Genomic DNA, 20,992 nt, shown 5'->3' with positions numbered 1-20,992 from the left:
GCTATAACTTTCACACAAACCAATCAATATACAGTTAGGCCCCTTTCACACAGGCTTGTCCATTTTGCTCAGCAGGGATCGATTCAATCCAATTCTCCAGACGGATGGAAAATAGGCTTTCCATCCATCTGGATTTCAGGATCAGATCGGATAGCGGCGGATGTCAGCGGACATGTCACCGCTGACATATGCCACTCCATAGAGGTGCATGGAGCATCCCATCACTTGCAAGTTGGCAAGTGGTTAAAGTAGGGCAGGGCCGCATTGTAAAAAATGGCCTGGTCATGAAGGGGGTAAAACCCTCTGGAGCTGAAGTAGTTAGTCTATTGCCTGCATAACACACAAGGATATTACATTCAGATGAAAATAGAGTGCTTTAGGCTTGTGTATGGCTTGGCAAAATAAGCATATAGTGACTAAGCTAATCACCCTCTCAAGGCACTTGACAAGAACCTGAAAGCAATAGTGTTTTAAAACATAATTGTAAAATATATTTTTACTAGCAATATAACATCTATTAGGACTACGAGTAATATGAGAAAAAATGTAATTTCCCTTTTTTTAACTAAAAAAGTGTAATGCAGTATTTTACTGATTTAATGATACTGCATCATTTTTTGTTCATATTTGAGTGTCTATGCTAAATGTATTCCACCAAATAATAAAAAAAAAATGATATTTTATTGTGATAACTTCATAGAATGATTTCTAGTTCATCAGTGAACTACCAATAGTATGGACATTTCCTTTACAGATTAGTAGCAGATGGTCTAAGACAGTCTTTGCTGATTCAATCCTGCTTAGCTGGCAAAATACACAACCTTCATTGTAGCAGCACAGAGAGAATGCATTGCCTCGTTTATTTATCTATACACCACTTTTCTACGTGTTCTAATATGTTCTGATGGCACTCAAGATCCAAGTATCTGATACTAAGGTAAAAACAACACTATGCTTGATATATATATAGACAAATGTAACAAATAATGTATGTTTTTTAGCTACTAAACTAGTATTACAGTTTTATATTGTCAACGTATATTTTACATTTTTTTGATTAATGTCATTAGTTTCAGCTAATTCATGTAAACAATTTGATTATAAAATAATCCTAAAAACACTTATTGCAATCAGAATACAACATATGCTTCTATGCTTGCAGTAAATGTGTACCTGCTTTCCATTGGTTACCTGTTATAAGTCTCTTTGTTTCATCCCAAAATTGTAATAGAAATTACTTCTGGCCTATATTGTCCAAAAAGATAAGCTGGCATCTTATGTACAGTTTTTTTTTACGATGTAGCAGACAAGATTCTGACTTTGAAATTTGCAAATTTAGATACTGAGATAAAACTTCCAGCAACCTTTTCTAAACACAGGATCTAATGTTTTAAATTTCTAAGTGATTAATACAGTTACATAATTACATAGTTAAATAGTTGGTAAGGTTGAAAAAAGACAAGTCCATCAAGTCCAACCTGTGTGTATGTGCTTTTATATCAATATTACATTGTATATCCCTGTATGTTGTAGTCGTTTAAGTGCCTCTCTTATAGTTTTTTTGAAATTATCTATGCTACCTGCTGAAACCACTGCTTGTGAAAGAGAATTCCACATTGTATCACTCTTACCGTAAAGAAACCTTTACGCAGCTTCCAGTTAAATCGCTTTTCCTCTAATTTTAGTGAATGGCCACAAGTCTTTTTAAATGCCCTTTTGCAGAAAAGTTTTATCCCTATTGTGGGGTCACCAGTATGGTATTTGTAAATTGAAATCATATCCCCTCTTAAGCGTCTCTTCTCCCGAAAGAATAAGTTCAATGCTTGTAATCTTACCTCAACTAAGATCCTCCAGTCCCTTTATTAGCTTTGTTGCCCTTCTCTGTACTCGCTCCATTTCCAGTACATCTTTCCTGAGGACTGGTGCCCAGAACTGGACAGCATACTTTAGGTGCTGCCGGACCAGTGTCTTGTAGAGTGGGAGAATTATTGTTTTGTCGCTGGAGTTAATTCCCTTTTTAATGCATGCCAATATTCTATTAGTTTTGCTTGTAGCAACTTGGCATTGCATGCCATTGCTGAGCCTATCATCTACTAGGACCCCCAGGTCCTTTTCCATCCTAGATTCCCTCCAGAGGTTCTCCCCCTAGTGAGTAGATTGCATTAATGTTTTTGCCACCAAAATGCATTATTTTTTATTTTTCTACATTTACTGATGGGGCACTGATTGGCACTTTTTTTGGGCACTGGTTTGGGCACTGATCGGTACTGGCATCCATTTATTTTGGGGACAGGCTAGCAGGTGTTGGGCACTGATTGGCAGCTGATGGGCACCTTTTGATGGGGGCTGTGCTGATAATCAATGTGCTGATTATCAGCACAAACCCCCCCTCTGACAGGGAGAGCCGCCAATTGGCTCTCCCTGTCATTGTGAACCGAGGAGAGCCGTTCACCAGAACTTCCTGGTTCACGCGATGATCAGCTGTGATTGGTCACAGCTGATCACATGGTAAGAAGCCTCTGTCAGAGGCTTCATACCACGATCTGAGTTGCTGTGTGTCAAACTGCTCGGGTGCAGGCCATCGGGTGCAGGCCACCTGGTCCCGGTAACTTATTTATGTTAAGTTTTTCAAGTCTGTTTCTGATTTTATCCTCTTTTAACCATGGGGGTGCTTCCTGTGATGTTTCATGAGGATAAACATTGCAGTTTTGGTTACTGAAGCCCCCCGTTTCCGTCATGAAGACTGAGGAGAAGAAATCATTAAAAACCTCTGCCATCTCACCATCCTTTGTAACCAGAATCCCAGTTATAATATAATTTTACACTGCAGATCACCAGCTATAAATGAGGGATTTTAAATCCCTCTCAAATTAACTTCCATATCCATAACTTCATTGCAGATGGTGGGACACCCCATTCTTCAAGTACTGTATTTATTGGCGTATAACACTCACTTTTTTACCCTGAAAATAGAGGGTAATACGCAGGGGGCTGTGGAAAGTTTTTTTCCTGAAACTTCCCTCTTAAAGTTGGGATGCGTGTTATACGCCTGTGCGTGTTATACGCCGATAAATACGGTAATTCTGCCATTACCAGATTGTTTGCTATACATTGATGGTAGTACAAGTTTTATTAATAAAACATGTTATAAAAACCATAAAATGGCTAAAGAGGTTGGGTGCCAGATTAAGATTGGCCTTTTTATCAATGGGATGCAAAAAAGGAATGGTTAAAATTCCAGAAAAAAAGGAACTAACAATTCCCTTAAGCACCATACACACTTTGAGAAAATCAGAAGAAAAATTACGTACTGGGCATGATTGTTAGATTTTAATAAATTAACCCAAAAAGAACAACTGTAGCATCAAACCCTGCTGTCTGCAACCTGGCACCATCTACAGGAGAAATACACTGTGGCTGTACACTGTACTGAGGGGTTTTCACACTGAATGCGTGCAGGTGCGTATGTCTGGAATGCACGTATTTTACCCTCCTGACTGCATAGGGTTCTAAATGCAATGTTTAGCCTCATCTAGACGCAGCATATTTCAGCCTGCCATAGACTATAACAGGTGGCAGGCAGCAGGGCTGGACACTGCACATGTGCCTTCTAGGCACACTAAAAGGCTGGAATTGGATGAATATGGGCTAAATGTCCACCGTGCAAGAGGCTTTAGATTTAAAAAAAGTAATTAAAGTCAAAGGGCCAGATCCACAGAGAGAGTATGCCGGCAAATTTCCTGCATCGTATCTTTAGTTTGAATCCTCAAACCAAGATACGACGGCATCTGGGTTCGATCCGACAGGCGTACGGCTTCGTACGCCTTCGGATCGTAAATGCAATACTTCGGCGTCCGCTGGGTGGAGTTTGCGTTGTTTTCTGCATTGGGTATGCAAATTAGCTATTTCCGACGATCCACGAATGTACGCGCGGCCGTCGCATTTTCTTACGTCGTCTCTAGTCAGCTTTTTCCGGCGTATAGTTAAAGCTGGTATTTTGCGGCGTATAGTTAGACTTGCCATGTTAAGTATGGCCGTCGTTCCCGCGTCGAAATTTGATTTTTTATTTTTTTTTGCGTTAGTCGCCCGTGAATAGGGATGGACGTAATTCACGTCTAAGTTAAAAAAATGACGTCGCTGCGACGTCATTTAGCGCAACGCACTGTGGGAAATTTAGGGACGGCGCATGCGCAGTTCATTCGGCGCGGGGAGGTGCCTCATTTAAATGAAACACGCCCCCTACTCGCCGATTTGAATTACGCGCCGAGAGATACACTACGCCGCCGTAACTTACGGCGCAAATTCTTTGTGGATTCAAAGAATTAAAAAGCAAGTTACAGCGGCGTAGCGTATCTCACATACGCTGCGCCTATCTAATTGTATGTGGATCTGGCCCAAAGTGGGGACATTGTTGAGAACCCTAGCAGATAGATAAAGTGTGAATATTTAAAATGCAAGTAAGATCTAAAAGTTGTAATATTTTTTTTTTCTGGCAGGTTGTCCTTCAGAACCTTTTTATTTGCACTGCTGTATTCTATACAGTTTATTATTTCACCTATACCATATGTTTCGTGGCACTTAGGTAAGTACTATATACAAATTAAACAGTTGGTGTAGAGTGCAAAATGAGACGCCACAGAATTTGTTACAATATTTGTGACAGTAAAGAACAAATATTCATGTGTTGCTATGCATAATTCACTTTTACTACCAGATCTACTACTTAGATTCTAAGGGCCAGATTCACGTAGAAATGGGCAACGCTGCGGCGGCGTAACGTATCCCATTTACGTTACACCGCCGTAAGTTTTCAGCGTAAGTGCTTGATTCACAAAGCACTTGCCTGTAAACTTGCGGCGGTGTAACGTAAATCCGCCCAGCGCAAGCCCGCCTAAATTAAATGGGGCGGGGACCATTTAAATTAGGCGCGTTCCCGCGCCGAACATACTGCGCATGCTCCGTCCCTAAAATTTCCAGGCGTGCATTGCGCTAAATGACGTCGCAAGGACATCATTGGTTTCGACGTTACCGTAAATGGTGTCCAGCGCCATTCACGGACGACTTACGCAAACGACGTGAAATTTAAAAATTAGACGCGGAAACGATACACCGTCGTATCTCTCTCTGAATCTGGCCCATAGTGTCTTGAAAAAGTATTCATACCCCTTGCACATTTTGTCACGTAACAACCAAAAATATAAATTTATTTTATTCGGATTTTAAGTGATAGACCAACACAAAGTGGCACATAATTGTGTAGTGGAAGGAAAATGATAAATGGTTTTTAACATTTTTTACAAACAAATATCTGAAAAGTGTGATGAGCATTTGTATTCAGCCCTCTTTTCTCTGATACCCCTAACGTATCTAGTGGAACCAATTGCCTTCAGAACTCACCTAATTAGTAAATAGAACCCACCTCTGTGTAATTTAATCTAAGTGTAATTACAAGTGTTCTGTAAAGCCCTCAGAGGTTTGTGAGAGAACCTTAGCGAACAAACACCATAACAAAGGCCAAGGAACACACCAGACAGGCCAGGATAAAGTTGTGGAGAAGTTTAAAGCAGGGTTAGGTTATAAAAAAATATCCCGAGCTTTGAACATCTAACGGAGAAAAAGGCACAACTGCTAATCTACCAAGACATGGTCGTATACCTAAACTGACAGGCCGGGCAAGGAGAGCATTAATCATAGAAGCAGCCAAGAGGCCCATAGTAACTCGGAAGGAGCTGCAGAGACCCACAGCTCAGGTGGGAGAATCTGTCCACAACTATTAGTCGTGCACTCCACAAATCTGGCCTTTATGGAAGAGTGGTAAGAAGAAAGCCATAAGAAGTCCCATTTGCAGTTTGCGACAAGCCATGTGGGGAACACAGCAAATGTAGAAGAAGGTGCTCTTCTGGTCAGATGAGACCAAAATGTTACTTTTTGGCCTAAAAGCAAAATGCTATGTGTGGAGTCAAACTCACCCGGAACACATCACCCTGAAACATGTTGGTGGCAGCATCATGTTGTGGGAATGCTTTTCTTCAGAAACGTGGATGGTGCCCATACACACGCGATCAGACTTTTTGACACCAACCCTCCAGCAGACCTGTTTTTGCAAACAATCGGACTGTATGTACGCTCCATCGGACAAACTTTTTCGCTTTTTCATCGGACAAATGTTTGCTGTGGGAACAGACAAACTTTCCGGCAACAAATGTCCTACGTCGGCTAATCCGATATTGTGTTGGAATTAATGTTTGTGGCCACATGCCAAAGAGAAGAAGCCATTTAAAGGTCATGTGTACAATAGGTTATAAATTGTAATTAGCAAATGGCAATGAGTTTGATCTGGGTGCATACAATAATAAATTAGTCATACATGCTTGGCATTATGCGGATGATTTTTGATTAATGGTCAGATGAGACCAAAATGTTACTTTTTGGCCTAAAAGCAAAATGCTATGTGTGGAGTCAAACTTTCCGGCAACAAATGTCCTACGTCGGCTAATCCGATATTGTGTACAAAAGTCCATCGGACTAAAGTCCAATGTACAAACACGCATGCTCAGAACCAGTGCTAAAGAGCAACAATAGCAGAAGTTGCCCAAAGGGTGGTGGCAAAGAGTAGAAAAAACACGTAGTGCAGCTATTACATCACTATGTTCGTGTTTGTTGGCTGAAAACCATGTGTATGCATATCAAGTTCACGGACAATGCAAAATCCATGGAAAAGTCAGTTGGAAGTCCGATCATGTGTATGAGGATTTAGAAGAAAACCTGTCAGGGTCTGCAAAAGACTTGAGACTTGGGGTGGAGGTTCAAGTTCCAGCAAGACAACGACCCTAAACATACAACAAGAGCTACAATGGAATGGTTTTGATCAAAGTAAATGTATGTGTTACAATGGCCCAGTCACAGTCCAGACCTAAATCCAATTGAGAATCTGTGGCAAGACTTGAAAATTGCTGCTCTCCATCCAGTCTGACGAGTTATTTTGCAAGTAAGAATGGGCAAACATGTCACTCTCTAGATGGGCAAAGCTGGTAGAGACTGTAAGGTCGGTGGTTCAACTAGACCCGGGCTTTATAGGACTTCTGGATGCATGGAGCTCTCTCATGCATTGGCAAGTCAAAAACACCCACGCGGACATATGGTGTGTAAAAACTAGACTTTATTTCTCGTGCATACTTGTACCTAACCAAATCATACAATAAAGGAACGCCCTTGTCTCAGCCAATCATATTTAAGTAATTAGGTTATACAAGAAATATTTGTCACAATTCTACATCGTGTGTAAAATATAGCAATCTATTCTCTGTGTGTCGACTAAACCTTGTTTCTACCGCGCCTTATCTAATGTTATTGTTCTTTGCCCAGTACATAATAACATTTGGCAAGGTTGTTCTTAGCTCAAGGATACATCTTCATACAAGCATTAATTAATATGGGGGAACTCTAGCAAGCCTTATAATGCATTGATATTATGGGGGTACTCTAGTCTTTCAGAGACATCCTCAAAAAGACTTGCAGCTGTAATTGCAGCGAAAGGTGGTTCTACAAAGTATTGACTCGGGAGGCTGAATACAAATGCACGTCACACTTTTTACATATTTATTTGAAAAAATATTAAAAAACGTTTTTATAATTTTTCTTCCACTTCACAATTATGTGCCATTTTTTTGGTCTATCAAATAAAATCCCATGGAAATTTATGTTTTTGGTTGTAACATGACAAAATGTAGAAAATTTCAAAGGGTATGAATAGTTTTTCAAGGCACTGTAGATAGATAGATAGATAGATAGATAGATAGATAGATAGATAGATAGATAGATAGATAGATAGATAGATAGATAGATAGATAGATAGATAGTATAGCTCTGTGTACAGTTGTCTCAAAAATTTAATTTTGCTTATATTGTTAATGAAAACTTTTGTATGTTTCAGCATTCTCGTTTAATTTTCCATTAACTAAAAGGTAGTAATCTTAAGCCTCGTACACATGATAGGTTAACCAGAGGACAACGGTCTGAAGGACTGTTGTCCTAGGTTAACCGATGAAGCTGACTGATGATCCGTCACGCCTAAACACCATAGGTTAAATAACCGATCCTGTCAGAACACGGTGATGTAAAACACAACGACGTGCTGAAAAAAACGAAGTTCAATGCTTCCAACTTGAGTCTGAGCATGCGTGGATTTTTAACCGATGGTTGTGCCTACTAACGATCGGTTTTGACCTATCGGTTACCAATCCATAGGTTAATTTTAAATCAAGTTGGCTTTTTTTTAACCAAGGGTTAAATAACCTATTGGGCCCACACACGATCGGTTTTGACCGATGGAAACGGTCCTTCAGACCATTGTCCTCCGGTTAACCTATCGTGTGTATGAGGCCTTAGAGCTGTCATTTTTGCCCCCTGCTCTGTACGATAAACAAAACAAATTTTAAAAGTAGCATCCTACACCTCCAAAAATTTCAAGATAAAATAGAAAAAAAGCCGACAACGCCAATTCGCAAGAAATATTTATTGGCACATATTTTTCATTTTTTTCTTCCCTTTTTCAGTGTCCCCTACTGTTCCTTTTTCCTCTTTTTTTGTTTTCTTTTAATTATATATTTTTTTCTTCTTCTTCTATTATTTCTTTTTCCCTTTTTCCTTTCTCCTATCTCACTTGTGTCATGAGTATTTTCAGTACTTGAGTGTTTAAGCACTTTTTGTCTGCTTATGTATAAAGATCATCAACCAATAGTATGTCCAGCTCCTGAGGTTTCTTCGTAGTGGTATACTCCCCCAGCAACCAAAAACTCTTCAATTTGCTTGATTAGCCTGTTGTTGATTGGGTGGGTGGAGATCCCCATATATTATTTATAGAATGTGTTTCTCTGTGACCAAGGCTCTTCAGCCGAAACGCGTCTGCTCTTTTGTTTTCCTATGTGTGCCAATAAATATTTCTTATGCATTGGTTTTGCCGGCTATTTTTCTATTTTATCTACCTATTTGGGTGTTTGAAGGACACCGCTGCCTGAGCACCCACCTGTAGACTCCACCCTGCCTGTTGGTATTCCCCTGTTCAGAGCACTGCACCTTTCTGTTTGTATATCCAAAAATTTGAAGTTACATGCTTTGAAAACAAAACATTTTCTTCTTTATTACATTGCATTTTGTTAAGTTCAAGCGGGATTCCACCCGCAATTTTTTTTTATATGTCAGCAGCTACAAACACTGTAGCTGCTGACTTTTAATAAGGACACTTACTTGTTCTAGGTGCCCGCGATGATGACCCCCCCCCCCCCCCCGATGCCGATCCCGATCATTGCAGGTCCCGCGCCGCCATCCTCAGTAAGGGAAACAGGCAGTGATGCTTGCGACTTCACTGCCCCTTTCCTACTGCGCATGCTTTTGTGAATGGGTGACTGCTCTCTGGAATACACACAGTTCCCAGAAGGCAGCATGCCCCATTCACAAGAAGGAGGATGCGGAAGAAGACCCACTGCGGATAAGGGAGAGGCAGATTAGGAACATCGGCATAGCAACAGGTATTTCGGGTGAATATAAAGTATTACAATTTTTTATTTTATTTTTTTACAGGGTGGAACTTAAGGAACATATTTAGCAGTGCCTAGTTGTTTGCTAGTATATGTATCTTATGTAATGCCTTCCCATAATTATGATTTATCTCTATTGTCTCACTCAGTCTTTGATCAAAAATTTTCTATTTCCAAAACTGTTTATGTTTTGTTTGTTTTTTTGGAAAAAAATGAAGATTAATCAATAATAGATTTGATTTTTATACTTTCTGCATAAGTATTCTGAGCGCTGTAAATGTGTCCTTAGAAGTTTTAGGCAACATAGAATTAATGTTTGTGGCCACATGCCAAAGAGAAGAAGCCATTTAAAGGTCATGTGTACAATAGGTTATAAATTGTAATTAGCAAATGGCAATGAGTTTGATCTGGGTGCATACAATAATAAATTAGTCATACATGCTTGGCATTATGCGGATGATTTTTGATTAATGAAATTATTGGGCTTGGTTCATTAAACTGTTTGCACTTTGAAAATTTTAGCCCAAGAACCACATTTTCTCTGCTTTGTAATACATCAGTCATACTATTTCAATATATAGTATGCTGTGTACTTTACTAGAAAAAGTGATTTATTTTACAGTTAAGATGTATACAGAATGATAAATGGGAAAATACCGACATTTAAGCTGATTTATCAAGGACGGGCCTGTCTAAAAAGTTCTATGAAATATGAATCTAAAAACATTTTTGTATACCAAACTGACCTCATTCAGGCTCTGCTTAGCATTGTTTCTTTACAATTGGTTACCTTATTTGGGTGTTCATACTTTTGTACTCTGAATACTACATAATCTTTTATTATTACCTGTAATTCATGCTTTATGTTGGAAAATTCAAAATACCTTAAAAAAAAAAAAATGCATACATTTTTATGAGGCACGTAAATGTCAAAATGCATGTAACAGTCTGTGTGCTAAGATTAGGTCCAATGTGGAGAAAACATTTTAGAGGGGCGTGACTGATGGGATTTGAGCTGAAGCCTTTCTTTCATTTACTTCACACTGAATTTAAATATAGTCAGGGCCGGCCCCAGCATTAGGCAGTTTAGGCAGCCACTTGCTGTGAATTTGGATTTTTAAAATACCTGTCTTCTTTTCCTCTACCTCCTGAATTCCCCAGGACCATGCAGGGATTTGATATAAGTCCTGGGAGTCCTGACAAATCAAGGCTGAATCCCGGAACAAGTTTGGCTGAAATCAGCTGATCGGCTGTGTCCAATCACACAGAACTTTGTGTGCATAGGAACAGCGTGCTGGCTGTTTTTTCTCCCTGCAAAGCAGGGAGAAAAAACACCCAGATCAGGAAGTAAAAGCAGCATGCATGCCTCTAGATGTTAACCCCTTCTCAGCCGTATCATTAGTACAGTGTCAGTGTACAGTATTATCAAAACAGACTACTAGTTTGTCAGTTGACATAATGAATAATATAGTTTTTCATAAATGTACTCAATGAAGGTCAAGCCTGGAATGTGGCATAATAACTTGTTTACGTTCTCAAGATAAGTTCTCTGTTTCCCTTATATTTACAGATTGGAGAATTTTGATGAACTTGGACCTTTTGATTTTAAAACCACACCTTCCTGGTCAAATAGAAAGTACCTAGGTAACTTTCAATGTTTCAGATTTATTCTAATATAAAAAGAACTCCAAGAATTACTGAGAAAAGCACTGAAAGAGATGCAACACAAGTTTGTGGAATAACACCTACTTTCTTGCAAAACTTTGCACCTGCTTGCACCTACTTTGCAATAAGACACTTTAAAAAATCTGTCAGTACAGCAGCATCATACACTCACCATGTCTGGGCCCTGGATATTACTTGAATTAAAGTAGCGGACATATTAGAAGTCTATAGGGCCAAGTAAATTCATTTAACATCCAGTGACCTAAAGTGTCTAGCTACTGGTACTGTACCACTGTGTTCAAAGTGGGGTCGTAAAAGTGCTGTATCTTGGAAAGGATAGTACTAAGGTAAATGTAACTAACACATTATGTAAATCTTAAAAAAAGCCTTTCTGAAAACAGTTTTTGTTTTTTATTTGACAAAGAATATTAATAAGTGGCAGCTTACAACTGATCTATCCAATTAATAACATTTTTAGTTGTAACTGTTATTTGACTACTTGTGTAAAGTAGATGACAAAGGGTCTTCTATGACTGCTTCACCCAATAAGACTTTGGACAACAAGTAATAATTATGGTATGGAGCAAGGGCCTATTAAGGAAGATATAATCTATCAGACTCAAAATATAGGGAACACCAGCCCAGTAAGTAGTAGAAAAACAAAAGGAAATATATGAAGAATGGGCATTTTAAACGGTGGTTCCCATGGGCATATCAAGACATATCATATTAATACATGTATATTTTTCAAAGTATAAAAAGATTTTTTAATAATACATACAATACATCATATCAAATAGATAAGGGCAATTGTAAGCCTGCATGTATAAAAACACATATAGTAGTCAGAGGATCATCAGACATAGAATAACATGCGTCACACGGAATCTGCCTACATGTTTCGTGGCACAGGTCACTTCTTCAGGACTTCATTATCGATGTCTGAAACAAAAGATCTCTAAAAGATGTGTTGGATGTGTTTGACCTAGAGGGAGACTGTTATCAACACTTCAACTTGCTGATGTCAGGCACAGGCAAAAAAACAGGGCTCAAGTCCTGCGGGAACGCGTGGGAACGGAGTTTCTGCACTTTTTTCACAGCAGGAACTCAGTTCCCTTTGCAGGACTAGAGCAGCCGAGAGCAGCCGAGCCGCATGAGCCAATCCTTCACTAAGCGGCGATGCCCAGCTCGAGTCACTGTGAGGGGCAGGCGAACCTTAGTAACCCTTTATGTTACTGGCAGCTTCCTGTATATGGATTCATCGGGTAGTGTGCGGGTATTCCGTCACTTCCTCGATGCCTCAATGTCTCCCGGGAGCTTTGTCATTGTTCCTAGGAGACATTACGGAGGTCTGCCGCGAGTTATCGCGGGATTTAGAAAGAGCTTCTTTCTAAATCCCGCGATAACTCGCGGCAGACCTCCGCAATGTCTCCTGGGAACAATGACAAAGCTCCCGGGAGACATTGAGGCATCGAGTAAGTGACGGAATACCCGCACACTACCTGATGAATCCATAAACAGGAAACGTCCACTAACATAAAGGACTACTAAGGTACAGTGGATCGAAAAAAAAACATGCGGTTTAGTAATTATGCATATGAGCGTAGCATTTTTTTTTTTTTTGGTGGGGGAGTGGATCTTGGGTGGGAGTTCCCACACTTTTTTCCCCAGGACTTGACCCCTGCAAAATCAATCATAAAATGTAATATCTGCTGCATGATAAGAAAACATGCTCAAACATTACAAAGCGGGACTCAAAATGTTGCCATGGGAATGTATAAATCGGCAACAATCCAAATGTAAATCTACGAGATTTAGAGATCATAATCACGTTCATCCAAGCATCATCAAGTCTATTATATATAAGAAGTGAGCACATATATCAGGAATACCAGCAAGTGGTGTCTGGGTCTCCCGAGTACCCAATAAAAAACGTCCGACATTTTGCAAACGTTTATGTCAGCCGGTCTGACATACAGCTGGCTTCTTTCGAATGAGCATGCTGGAAAACCAGCAGCCAAACGGCTCCTGATCAGCTTTTTAAGCCAATGGCTGAGCGCGCTGATCGAAGTGTTCTGGCGGGGAGGGGGCAACCCCCTGTCAGAACACAACAGCTCAGCAGGGGAGATCCCTGTACTAACGTTGGATCATTAGTACAGCAGCTCTGACCGGAGCTGTCAGAAAAAAAAACTATTAGTGTGTACCAGGCTTTACTCTTACTCCATTACAGCTTCCCTTCTTCAAGTTCATAATGTTGGTGATCAGTGGAAGATAATCAAATTACACCAAAGCTGTTCATTTGCTGGATCACTGTGCTAAAGCCTCAGAGCCGTCTGACCCCCATTCAAGCTTAGGAATAGTAGGAAGATGACTTGGAGGAGAAACAAGTGAACAAAGATGATCAATTAATGTATATACAGAAGAAATAGGATAATCTGATGTAATTGATAAAGTTTCTTGGAGATTACCCTATCCATCCTTTCTTGTCCATTGGCTGCTGTTGTCGCTTAGTGGCCTCCTTGTCCAAAACATTAATAATTGTATACTCCCCCCAGCCTTTTTTTTTCTGCACAATTTATGTTGGTGGTTCTAATCCAAATTGCCCCAAAGGAAAAAAAAACACTTAGCTCTGTGTACATTCAAGACCCAATAATGAAAGCAACAGCAACATAAGATCATTTGACTATCTAGACAGCAGGATAGAGGTGTTTTACTTTCAGGGTAGGGTGCATAGGAAGTTAGGCTGATTTGATGCAAAAGTTTAACCATTTGCTTACTGTGCACATACACCCCCTTCCTGCCCAGACGAGATTTTAGCTTCCAGCGCTGTGTCGCTTGAACTGACAATTGCGCGGTCGTGCGACATGGCTCCCAAACAAAATTGACGTCCTTTTTTTCCCACAAATAGAGCTTTCTTTTGGTGGTATTTGATCGCCTGTGCGGTTTTTATTTTTTGGGCTATAAACAAAAAAAGAGCGTACATTTTGAAAAAAAAACACAATATTTTTTTACTTTAAAAAAAAAAAAAAAAAAAAATTCTCAGTTTAGGCCGATACGTATTCTTCTACATATTTTTGGTAAAAAAAAAAATCGCAATAACCATATAGTGACTGGTTTGCGCAAAAGTTATATTGCCTACAAAATAGGGGACATAGGAATGGCGGCGATCTGCGTTTTTTTTCGGGACTGCGACATTATAGCGGACACATCAGACACTTTTGACACATTTTTGGGATCATTCACATTTATACAGTGAACAATGCTATAAATATGCATTGATTACTGTATAAATGTGACTGGCAGGGAAGGGGTTAACCACTAGGGGGCGGGGAAGGGGTTAAATGTGTAGCCTAGTGAGTGTTCTAACTGTAGGGGGAGGGGGGTGACTGGGGGAGGTGACCGATCTGTGTCCCTATGTACAAGGGACACAGATCGGTCTCCTCTCTCCCTGACAGGATGTGGAGCTCTGTGTTTACACACAGAGCTCCACGTCACTGCTCAGTTACTGGGCAATCACGGGTGCCCGGCGGCCATCGTGGCCGCCGGGCACGCGCCCCCTAGCGATTTAAATGACAGGACATCGTATGACGTCCTGTCAGAACAATAGAGCATTCCGCCCGCAGTCATTTGACGGCGGGCGGGTGTTAAGTGGTTAACTTCACTTCACAAAGTTAGTGTTTACTTTGCAATGTGAACATTCACTTACTTCAATAAATAATAAGTTGACCAGGAGCGGACTGACAACTCATGGGGCCCCTGGGCAATAGGAGATTATGGGGCCCCCGGGCAATAGGAGATTATGGGGCCACAGGCAATAGAAGATTATGGGGTCACGGGCAATAGAAGATTATGGGGCCCCCAGGCAATAGTTAATGGGCCCACACAGTATACACACACAAATACAGTATACATACACAGTATACACCCACAGACACACAATATACAGACACAGTATACATACACACAGAATACAGATACACACACTGGAAAGGTACTGGAGAGGCAGGGCAGCAATAATCTTGGGATTTTTAAAAAAACACAGATTTTTACATACTGTCCCTGGTTTTACTGAGGCTGGCAACCCTGATGGGGACCCCTAGTGGCATGGGGCCCTCGGACAGTGCCTGAGTGCCAGAATGGTCAGTCCGCCCCTGGTGGTGACTTTCTTCATAAAAACCCTCCATTTAACTCTATAACAGCATGTAGTGGGAAATCCACAATTTGAAAAATCCCCTTGAAAACCAAACTAAAAGGTAGATTATTCAAAGTTCCATTTTCCTAAATAAACATTTGAAAAGGTAAGTTGTCCCTTTCACCCTGAAACTTAACAAGGCTACAAATGTCTTACTCATACAAGTCTTACAATTTCACAATTGTTTTGTTCTCAGGAAATGTGATCTCTTTGGAGACGACATTCTTAATAAGCAGTGCCATTTTTGTATTCATTGTTGAAGAATGGATTTGGGATTATGCATGTACAGTTACTGTGATTCATGTAGGGATAACATCACTGGGTAAGTCAAATTCTGCTTCTTAATACATTTTAAGGAAAAGATCTGCCTGTTTAGTATACAGGTTCTCATACCTGTTGAGGCATATATTTTCTAGTTTCCTGCTGTGCTATTATAGAAAACATGAAAGTTTACACTTGAAACCATTTCCAAAGTGATTGACCTCTTCTCTTCCACCTTTAGGACTGACCCTTGGTTTAGGCTAGGCTCACACTGCTGTGATTCCATTTTGTCTGCCATGGGGGCTGAGGTGATGTCTGGCTGCACACCGGCGAAGGCGCACCGAGGAAAACCCCCACAGACCCAGAAGCTGGTATGCTGGCATATATGATGACACAAAGTGGTAAACCGATGGTGACAGCCAAAGGAAATCTAAGAAATAATAAAATGCCATGATGTCAGACCACCCGGTCCAAAAACCCACCTTCTCACGTCATTGACAGAGTTCATCTCCACCTATACCCTAAACATCAAACACCTCCTGCTGCTCGGGGATTTCAACCTCTGGGCCAACTCCTCACAGGACCCCGTCGCTGACGCCTGCATTGACCATCTGGAAGGAGTAGGTCTGCAACAACTAGTACGTGGGCCTACCCATGCCTCAGATCACACACTCGATCTCATTTTCAAACAAGATTTGGAAATTAACAATTTGGAAAATGAGCCGCAACCATGGACAGATCACCATGCAATTAAATTCACAATTACTAAAAATGCCCCCTCAAAAAAAACAATAAAACCGGTGACAACACACTGGACTAGATCTCAGAAGAAGCTCCACTCTGATCTCTTCAAAACTACATTAGGGAACAAAATAAAAACAATCCAACAACATCAAACAGCCACAGAAACACTTTACGCCATCAACAAGGCGCTACTACAGTCAGCCAAAACGCAAAATATGCATTCGAAAAAACAACTTCAGCTGTCGTTGCTAAAGCAAGAGCGTAGAAGAGCGGAAGCAGCTTGGAAAAGAAGCTATTCAGAGGAAAACCACACCATTTATAAGATAATAACTAAGAAATACCATAAATAAATCTTTATAGCCAAAAAAAAAAAATGTTTCCAATATCATCACAAACGCCCTAAACCGCCCCCGCGAACTCCTCAAGCTAGTCACCCAGTCCATGAACCCAGTCTGTTTAGAGGCCCTGAACTCTGATTCACAAGAACTTTGCAACTAATTATCGGATTATTTCATTAACAAAATTGAAAAAATCTGTGAGCAAAATAGAACCTTCATCAACCCCCCCCCCCCCAAATCACAAACCTAATACCCACATAAAACCGCCGCAAACAACTGACTTCACTCTAAAACCCATTTCCATCGATGCCACTAAAAATATCATCGGTACCCCACTAAACTGCTGAAAGAATGTGCCGACATTTTGGCACCAGCTATCATGCAGCTCATAAACCAGTCATTCAAGGAGGGAATGGTGCCAACCTCGCTGAAACAAGGCATAATCAAACCAATTCCAAAAAAACTGGGAAACCCTAATCCTAACCCTAAGCCGAACCCTAACCCTAAGCCTAAGCCGAACCCTAAGCCTAGGCCAAACCCTAACCCTAAGCCTAACCCTAAGACTCACTTGCTTTATCCCAAAAGAAGACATTCTTGCAGTCGTGGTGGGAACAGTTACAAACTCCAGACTTGACTATGCAAATGCCCTCTATCTCGGACTCCCCAAATACCAAATCGCTCGTCTGCAAGTCGTTCAAAATACGGAAGCTCGACTAGTGACTGGCAAAAAAACATGGTTGCCAGTAAAAGACAGAATCACTTTCAAGGCCCTCTGCCTAACGCATAAGTGTATACAAGGAAACGCCCCCCAATATCTGTGTGAAAAACTAAAAGCTCACAACCCCAATCGCGTTCTGCAATCCACCAACCAAAATCTACTCCAGATACCCAAAGCCAGATACAAGTCCAAAGGAGAACGAAAATTTGTAGTCCAAGGACCTAGACTGTGGAACGCTCTACCAACCTCCATCCGATTGGAGGTAAACCACTTGGCCTTCAGAAGAAAGATCAAAACCCATCACTTCTGAGGTCAATAAGTTTACTCAGGAAATGGGTACTAAGCGCCCGGAGGTGATTCAGTTTGCATGAGTTGCGCTATATACGTTTTTCACTCACTCACTCACTCACTCATATCTAAGCCAAATGGAGGACAGATACCCCAAATATAGTGGTGGAGCTTCTATGTCTGTGGGGGGTTTCCTCTGTGTGCCTTTGCCGGTGTGCGGCCAGACATCACCTCAGCTCCCGCGGCGGACCATTTTTTGGCCTCGGCTCCATACATACCACACCTACAAAACACGTCGGGCAACAGAGATGCAGATATATGATTGGTTTGTGCAAAAGTTATAGAGTCTACAAAATAGGGGATAGAATTATGGCATTATTTTTTTTTACTAGTAATGGCAGCCATCTGCGATTTTTATCATGACTGTGACTTTATGGCGGACACATTGGACACTTTTGACACATTTTTGGGACATTGTAATTTTTACAGCGATCAGTGCTAGAAAAATGCACTGATAACTGTGAAAACGACACTGACAGTGAAGGGGTTAACCACTAGGTGACGCTGAAGGGGTTAAGTGTGCCTAGGGATGTGTTCTAACTGTAGGGGGGATGGACTGTGTATGACACGACAGTGATCACAGCTTCTGATTACAGGAAACTGTGGTCACTGTCCCGTTACTAGGAAGACTGGGGAAATGCTTGTTTACATAAGTATTTCACCCTTCTTCCTCACCATGAAACGATCTTGGGTATGCCCGTGGATATCGAGTCTGCGGGACCCGCGGTCAGAGTCATGGAGCTTGCGGCAGGCGCGGGCGCGTCCACAATGCCGCTCTTAAAGGGCAACGTATATATACGTTGATCTGCCCAGCTGTGCCATTATGCCGATGTATATCGGTGTGAGGCGGTTGGCAAGTGGTTAATGGAACCTCACTCTCAAAAGTATGTAGTGTAGGCAGCAACAGACTACCACAAACAGACATTGCTACGTGCAAATCTTAAATGAGGAAACCTTTTCAATTTATACATTAAACTGAAATAGCCACAAAAGGTGTTGATTCACTTTGTGTGCCTTGCAAACTGAGATATTACCTGGTATTTGTAGCGGTGATATCATTGATGTGAGACACTGTGCATTGAGCAAAGTTGTGGGAGAGGCATGGCAGGCCATCCACTACAGGCTGCCTGCAGAAAACTCCCATTGAAGGATACAAAACCAGTCACCCTGCCTAAGGAGAGAGAGTAGCAGTATTTTTAGGAAACTCATTGGGTATTCATAGACAAAGTGCCAGAGAAGTTTCATGCTAGATTACTGGACAGATTTGAAATAAATACACAGAGCCAGGATATCTAGAGGAGTTAAAGAGTCACTAAAGGAATTTTTTTTTAGCTAAATAGCTTCCTTTACCTTACTGCAGTTCTGGTTTCATGTCCTCATTGTTCGTTTTTGCTCTGATGTTGCTGTAATTCTGCTCTGTTCTGGACACTTCCTGGTTGTCTGTTTCCTTTGGACCACAGTACTGGGAGCTTCTAGTTTCGTTTTCCAAACCATCACTTCTCTATGGCTCTATACAGCACAGAGGCAGGATAACATACAAAAACGAAACTGAAACTAAAGGTACATTATATGATTGTTTTTTATCTATTTTTAATCGTTTTTAAAAGGAATCAGTTAACTATTATGTCTCTATACCCTGTAAACAGTCATTTGAGCAAAACATTTTTTTTCCTTTACAACTCCTTTAAGGTGAACTACATGTCAGAATGCCTTGGTTTTTGTTATGATTAAAGCCATATTGGCTGAAATACGTCAAATGACTGTACCTGTGTACTGTACACACTGTGGTTTCCTATATTAGACCCTTTCACACTAAAGCGTTTTGACAGCATTTTAGCGTTAAAAATAGCGCTATTAAGCAGCTCATAAAACGCTCTCCATGCATCTCAATGGACCCTTTCACACTGAGTCCTGAAAGCAGGATCTTTGGAGCAGCTTTCGGGCACTGAAAAATACGCTCCAAAAACGCCCCTCTCCATTGAAATGAATTGAAAACGCTGTAAAAACGCATTGCCCTTTCACACTGAGGCGTTGCACTGGCGGGGCATTGAGAAAAGTCCTGCAAGCAGCATCTTTGGAGCAGCTTTTGGGCACTGAAAAAAACGCTCCAAAAACGCCCTTCTCCATTGAAATGAATTGAAAACGCTGTAAAAATGCCTTGCCCTTTCACACTGAGGCACTGCAAAAACGCCCTAAAACTTTAGGGTCTTAGCGGTGCTTTACCAACGCTGGCAGTGTGAAAGGGCTCTGAAAGCACTCAGGCTTTCACATTGGGATTGCAGATGAGGCTTTGCTCGAATAACGCTCAAATAACGCTCAAATAATGCTCGAATAACGCTTGAATAATGCTTGATTAACGCTCGAAAAACGCCCCAGTGTAAAAGGGGCCTAAAAGCAAGATTTTAGAGCTACAGCGGTTGTGCGGATCATATTCGTGGAACATGTATTTGGACAATATTTCTTTAGCTGGTCCAAATCATTTGGTGGAGGGGGGATTATAATGTGGGGTTGTTTTTCAGGGGTTGGACTTGGCCCCTTAGTTCTAGTGAAGGGAACTCTTAAGGCGTCAACATACCAAGACATTTTGGAAAATGTCATACTCCCAAATTTGTGGGAACAGTTTGTAGGTGGCCCCTTCCTGTTCCAACATGACTGTACACGAGTACACAAAGTCCATAAAGACATGGATGAGCAAGTTTGGGGTGAAGAAACTTGACTGGCCTGGCCTGGCCTGACCTCAACCCGATAGAACACCTTTTCGATGAATTAGAGTGGAGACTGCCAGCCAGGCCTTCTCGTCCACATCAGTGCCTGACCACACAAATGCACTTCTGGATGAATAGTCAAATGTTCCCATTGGCACACTCCTTAACCTTGTGGACAGCCTTCCCTGAAGAGTTGAAGCTGTTAAAGCTGCAAAGGGTGGGCCAACTCAATAATGAACCCTAAGACAGGGATGCCATTATTTTTATACATTTTTTAAATTGGAAAACAACATTAACTGAGGTACCCACATCATTTCATGGGTGTGTAGTGGTCACAGCTAGCAGAGACTATTAAGATGATTTACCAAACAAATTGAGATTATTTACTCAAAAACTTAAATTATCCAATTATTATTCACTTCAACTATCCAATTATTGTGTGATTCCTCCCCGGAAGAGGGGGTCCTGAGGAGATGTAGCTGTGC

General features: G+C 41.0%; 1 protein-coding gene across 2 annotated transcripts in view; it reads left to right on the top strand.

The window, feature by feature from the left end:
- Positions 1-804: 804 nt before the first annotated feature.
- Positions 805-20,992, top strand: part of TMEM244 (transmembrane protein 244) — a 39,679-nt gene continuing 19,491 nt past the window's right edge. For both annotated transcript variants that reach the window (XM_040347498.1, XM_040347497.1), the window contains exons 1-4: positions 805-937; positions 4,497-4,582; positions 11,107-11,180; positions 15,590-15,715. In XM_040347498.1, the coding sequence (XP_040203432.1) occupies positions 905-937; positions 4,497-4,582; positions 11,107-11,180; positions 15,590-15,715 (319 nt within the window). In that variant the 5' untranslated portion in view covers positions 805-904. The remainder of the gene's footprint in view (positions 938-4,496; positions 4,583-11,106; positions 11,181-15,589; positions 15,716-20,992) is intronic.

This window comes from Rana temporaria, chromosome 4, assembly GCF_905171775.1.
Source record: "Rana temporaria chromosome 4, aRanTem1.1, whole genome shotgun sequence".
NCBI classification, from domain to species: Eukaryota; Metazoa; Chordata; class Amphibia; order Anura; family Ranidae; genus Rana; species Rana temporaria.
This window is presented reverse-complemented; position numbering and strand designations above follow the sequence as displayed.